This window comes from Otolemur garnettii, unplaced genomic scaffold, assembly GCF_000181295.1.
Source record: "Otolemur garnettii isolate 467f Iridium unplaced genomic scaffold, OtoGar3 scaffold00106, whole genome shotgun sequence".
NCBI lineage: Eukaryota > Metazoa > Chordata > Mammalia > Primates > Galagidae > Otolemur > Otolemur garnettii.
Genome location: NW_003852501.1, coordinates 3,004,770 through 3,011,075, shown reverse-complemented (window position 1 = coordinate 3,011,075; position 6,306 = coordinate 3,004,770). Strand labels below are relative to the sequence as shown.

Sequence of the window (6,306 nt, the reverse complement as noted above, 5' to 3'; positions counted from 1 at the left end):
CCCGCCAAAACAACAATGACGGCTGTAATCAAAAAATAGCCACGTGGTGTGGCAGGCGCCTGTGGTCCCAGCTACTTGAGAGGCTGAGACAGGAGACTCGCTTGAGCCCAGGAGTTGGAGGTTGCTGTGAACTGTGATGCCACGGCACTCTATCCAGGGAGATAGCTTGAGGCTCTGTCTCAAAAAAAAAAAAAAGAAAAGTAAAGAAAAGAAATAGGAGAAGATATTAACAAATGGAAGAACAAACAATCCTTTTGTCTGGGAAGAACCGACATTGTTAAAATGTCTATACTACCAAAGCAATCTAAAGATTTAGTGCAATCCCCATTAAAATACCAATATCATACTTTGAAGAACTCTGACAAATAGTTATTCATTTTGTATGGAACCAGAAAAACTCCTGTATAGCCAAGGCAATTCTTAGAAATCAAACAAATCTGGAGACGTCACTCTACCAGACTTGAGGTTATTGATCATAATAGCATGGTATTGGCACAAAAATGGAGACACAGAATAGAAAACCTTCAGATGAAACTGACTTCTTTTTGTCATCTGATCTTCAATAAACTGAACAAAAGTATGCACTAGGGAAATAAATATTCAAAAAATGGATGGTGCTGGGAAAACTGATAACCGTATGTAAAATGATTGAAATTGGACCTGTACCTTTTACCAGTTACAAAAGTTGACTCAAGATGGATAAAAGATTTAAGTCTAAGACATGAAGTAATAAAAGTCTTAAAAGAAAAGCATGGAAAAAACTCTTGATGATACTGGCCTGGGGAAAGATTTTATTGAAGAAGACCTCACTGGCAATCACAACAACAAAAATAAATAAATGAGACTTAATTAAGTTATAAAGCTTCTGCATAGTTAAGAACACAGCAATTAAAGCAAATAGACAACCTTTAGAACAGGAAAAGATACTTTAATGTTACAAATCTGACAATGGTTTGTAACTAGGATCTACAAAGAACTCACATTCGTCAACAATAAAAGAGCAAACAATCCCATTTATCATTGTATGAGAGACAGAAATAGAATCTTCTTTCAAGGCCAGCAAACATATGAAAATGGCCAGCAAACACATGAAAAATGCTCATTGCTGGGCACTGTGGCTCATGCTTGTCATCCTAGTATTCTGGGAGGCTGAGGTGGGTGGATTGCCTGAGCTCAGGAGTTCTAGACCAGCCTGAGCAAGAGCAAGACCCAATCTCTAAAAATACCTGGGCATTGTGGCAAGTGCCTGTAGTCCCAGCTACTTGGGAGGCTGAGGCAAGAGAATCTCTTGAGCCCCAGTTTGAGGTTAGTGCAAGCATGACACCACGGCACTCTACCAAGGGTGACAAACTGAAACTCTTGTCACAAAAAACCGAAAGAAAAGAAAACAAATGCTTATCATCAGAGAAATGCAAATCAAAACCAACTTGAGATATTATCTAACCCCAGTGAGAATTAGCCCACATTGCAAAGTCCCAAACCTGCTGGTTCTAGCAAGGGTGTGTAGAGAGGGGAATACTTTTACACTGTGGTGAGACTGCAAACTAATACAGCCTCCTTGGAAAGAAGTATGGTGAATCTCTAAAGAACTCAAAATAGACCTTCCATTTGATCTCACAATCCCATTACTTGGTGTCTACCCAGAAGAAAAAAATTTGCTCTAGATTGTTTATTGCAGCTCCATTTACTTACTTTCTTTTTTCTTTTTTTTTTTTTTAGACAGAGTTTCATTATGTCACCCTCGGTAGAGTGCCTTGGAGTCACAGCTCACAGCAACCTCAAACTCTTGGGTTTAAGTGATTCTCTTGCCTCAGCCTCTCAGGCAGCTGGGACTACAGGCTCCCGCCACAATGCCCAGCTATTTTTTTTTGGTTGCAGTTGTCATTGTTTAGCAGGCCCAGGCTGGGCTTGAACCTGCCCGCCTTGGTATATGGGGCCAGTGCCCTACTCACTGAGCTATGGATGTGGCAGCTCAATTTACAATTTTCAAGATGTGAAAACAACCCAAGTGCCCATCAACCCATTAATAGATTAATAAACTATATACCATGTATACCATGGAATACTGTTCAGCTGGAAAATTTATATCTTTTGTATTAACCTGCATAGTGTTAGAGAATATTCTCTTTAGTAAAGTATCACAAGAATGGAAAGCACGTATCTAATGTACTCTGTACTAATATGAAGCTAGTAGATGAACTAATACATGCTCATACAAGAAAAACTCAATTTAATTCAAGTTTAGGGGAGTGGGAGTGGGAGCTGAAGTGTTTGAGGTTGCTGTGAGCTATGATGCCATGGTGCTCTACCCAGGGTGACAGAGGAAGATTCTGTCTCAAAAAAAAAAGAAGTTGGCTCAGTGCCTGTGGCTCAAGCGGCTAAGGTGCTAGCCACATACACCTGAGCTGGTGGGTTCTAATCCAGTCTGGGCCCACCAAACAACAATGACGGCTGCAACCAAAAAATAGTCGGGCATTGTGGCGGGCACCTGTAGTCCCAGCTACTTGGGAGGCTGAGGCAGGAGAATCACTTGAGCCCAGGAGTTGGGGGTTACTGTGAGCTGTGATACCATACTCTACCCAGGGTGACAGCCTGAGGCTCTGTCTCAAAAAAAAAAAGTTCATACCAAAGGGTAATTGGTATGAACAATTAATACCCATCCCCAAAGGGCATGGGCATTTTAAAGGTCTTGATAACTATTATCAAATATTCCAGTAGGGTATAACACAGGAAACTCCTAAATGAATTCAGTATTTAAGAATGCTTATCTCATCTCATGCTTGCTGCCCGTTTTCCTTTTTTTTTTGAGACAGGCTTACTCTGTTGTCTGGGCTAGAGTGCGATGGCCTCAGCCTAGCTCACAGCAACCTCAAACTCTGGGGCTCAAGCAAGGAATAAAAATAAAAATAAATAAATAATATAAATTTTCTGCAAATTTATATTTTCTATAAATAAAAGTAAATAAAATAATTTCAAAGAAAAATTAATTTTTAAAAGAAAAATTTCTTTAAAATACATGCATGCTGGTATAGTAGGTATAAATTAAAAGGACAAAGTTTATGCCAATTCTAAAACAATCCCAACCCATCCCTCTGTTACAGCAATTAAGCCAGTTTTGGTATAGCCAGGAAACTGCTTTGCGACTTGCACAGGAAGCCATTGCTGCTGCTGGAGAAGGTGGCAGGTGAGATTCATTTTTATTTCTATTTTTGTATTCTAATCCAAAGTAATATTTTGAATGTCCTTCCTAGGAGAGATGGTTTGCAGCACATGACAAAGTAAGACAGGCTGTAATACTGAGTTTAGGGACCCACTCCAGTATCTATACATTGTAGGATTTCTTATCTCTGTTTTAACATTTTCTAACCTGATTCCTATCTTTACAGTTTTACAATTTGCTTTAAAAGAAAAAATTATAATGTTTGAGTCTTCTGAAGTTTTAAGAATATAGGTTTTTCTTTTCTGTTAATTTGATTTTTATTTTTATCAAAACTTTGTATGCATATAATTTGAGGAGTCAAGTTCTAAAAGATTTATCTAAAAAAATCTATTTTTTGGCTCAGCGCCTTTGGCTCAATGGCTAAGGCGCCAGCTACATACACCTGAGCTGGTGGGTTCAAATCCAGCCTAGGCCCGCCAAACAACAATGATGGCTGCAACCAAAAAATAGCTGGGCATTGTGGCAGGTGCCTGTGGTCCCAGCTACTTGGGAGGCTGAAGCAAGAGAATCGCTTGAGCCCAGGAGTTGGAGGTTGCTGTGAGCAGTGATGCCATGACACTCTACCCAGGGGGATAGCTTGAGGTTCTGTCTCAAAAAAAAAATCTATTTTTTGTTTCTCCTGTAGCTACCCCCACTTTCATCTATCTCCCTTTCAAGTTATTCCTTGGTATTTATAGTCAGACTTCCAAAAAATGTTTATATTGTTATGACTACATAAGTGTTCTTTACAGTGGAGCCTTTTCCTTTCTGTACAGCTTTTCATTTTCCATGAAAACATAATTCTCTTAATTTTTCTGTAGCCTATCTCCATGTCACTAAATTACCCCCAAATTCTCTTTCTAAATCTGCTATAAATAAGTTAAAACATACTTCAACTTTTTTTTTTTTTTTTTGAGACAGAGTCTTACTTTGTCACCCTCAGTAGAGTGCTGTCGTATCACAGCTCACAGCAACCTCAAACTCTTGGGCTTAAGTGATTCTCTTGTGTCAGCCTCCCAAGTAGCTGGGATACAGGCGCTGGCCACAATGCCCGGCTTTTTTGTTTGTTTGTTTTTTTAGAGATGAGGTCTTGCTCTGACTCAGGCTGGTGTTGAACTCCTGAGCTCAGGCAATCCACTCACTTTGGCCTCCCAGAGTGTTAGGATTACAAGTGTGAGCCACTGTACTGGCCTGTTTCAACTTTTTTTATTTGAGACAATTTAGTTTTCTGAGACAGTATCTCACTCTGTTGCCCAGGCTAGAATTCCATGGCATTAGCTTAGCTCACAGCAACTTTACACTCCTGGGCTCAAATTATCCCCTCCTGCCTCAGCCTCCAAAGTAGCTGGGACTATAGGCGCCTGCCATAATACCCCACTAATTTTTCTATTTTGAATAGAGATGTCTTCTTGCTTTGCTCAGGCTGGTCTAGAACTGAGTTCAAGGGATCCTCCCAACTCAGATTCCCGGAATACTAGGATTACAGGTGTGAGGCACCACTCTGGTCTGGTCTTGTCTCCTCATCTTGTAGTCTTATCTTCTCATCATCTCATCTTCCTTTCTTTTTTAGACAGTCTTACTCTGTCTCCTGAGTAGAGTGCTGTGACATCATAGCTCACAGCAACCTCGAACTCTTGGGCTCAATCAAGCCATCCTCTTGCCTCAGTCTCCTGAGTAGCTAGGACTACAGACACACACAACACCTGGCTGGTTTTTCTATTTTTAGTATAGATGGGAAGGTGTCACTCTTGCTCAGGCTGGTCTAGAACTCCTGAGTTCAAACAATCCACCTGCCCCTGCCTCCCAGGATGCAAGGATTCCAGGCATAGTCACTGCACCTGACCTTTATTAATTTTTTTTTAGTAGTGATGGGGTCTTGATCTTGCTCAGGCTGGTCTTGAACTCTTGAGTTCAAGGGATATTCCCACCTTGGCCTCCCAGAGTGCTAGGATTATAGGTGTGACCTACTGCACTCAGGGTTTCAACTTCTTGAATAAAATTCCTTCCAGGGGTTTGTTTGTGCTCTGTTCCAGTCTGCACCAATTGGTTTCTAGCTTTGTTCAGCTCTTACCGTGGTATCTACTTTCACTGTCATATCGGAGTCCTTTTACATCTGTTTTATTCAGGATTCCCTGTTTCCCATACTCTGATTCTTAGTTGACAATGTTATGATGGAGGCATACATCCTCCTGTAGCTTCTACAGAGAAGGTGTGTGGGATTGAAACTTCCATGTCTACAAAGGCTTTTGTCCTCCCCTTACTCTTGATTGTGATAGTTTTGTTGGATAGCTCACTCCAGGTTTTGAAGACATTGCTCCCTTGTCTCCAGGCTTCCATAGGTACTGGCAAGAAATCCAACATCATTCTGATTTCTTGTAGGAAACCTGCCTTTTCCCATCCTGTCTACTGCAAATTTAGGATTTTCTCTCAAGCCCCAGTATTCACTGTGTCTTGTGTGTGGAGCTTTTAAGTACTATCCTGGGTGCTAGGGAGGCCTTCATGTTCATCATTCACGTCGTTCAGTTTGAGAAAATTATCTTAAATTAGTTATTTGATTTCTTTCCTCGCTGTTTTTTTCTGTTCCTCTTTCTGGAACTTCTATAATTTGAATATTGGACCTAATCTTTTAATTTTCTTCTTTCGCTATCTACTGCCTCTTTATACTACTTTCTGGGAGAATTCCTCAGCTTTATCTAAACTTTCTACGAGTTTACCCTATCTGTTATTAAGTAGTTATCTGTAGCTCTTTTCTAGCCTGTAAATATTTCTTTATTATTGTATCTTGCTCATCCTTCTGAGGTTGTTACAGGATCTTTGAAAAAGTTTTCTTACAGGATCTTTGAAAAAGTTTTCTTCTTCCTACCAAGTCTCTGTTTAATCACAAAAGGCCATTTTCTGTTTATTTAGTATTGGATATTTATCTAAGATGTGCTCCTTGTCTTCTGGTCCCTAGCTGTCTGTTCTCATGTAAGGAAAGAGCACTCAGGAACTGGAAGCTAGGACACAGGGTAGACTCATCTGCATGGTCCCTATAATTGGAGGGTCTGCATGAGCTCTTAGGGACCCTCAGTGTCAGTGTGGCTAGGCCCTTTTTTTTTTTTTTTTTT

General features: G+C 40.3%; 1 protein-coding gene across 1 annotated transcript in view; it reads left to right on the top strand.

Moving 5' to 3' along the window:
- EEF1AKMT1 (EEF1A lysine methyltransferase 1) overlaps positions 1-6,306 on the top strand; it is a 36,009-nt gene that overhangs the window by 22,903 nt on the left and 6,800 nt on the right. Inside the window, exon 3 of the mRNA XM_003796699.3 lies at positions 3,102-3,184. Within this exon, the coding sequence (XP_003796747.1) occupies positions 3,102-3,184 (83 nt within the window). The remainder of the gene's footprint in view (positions 1-3,101; positions 3,185-6,306) is intronic.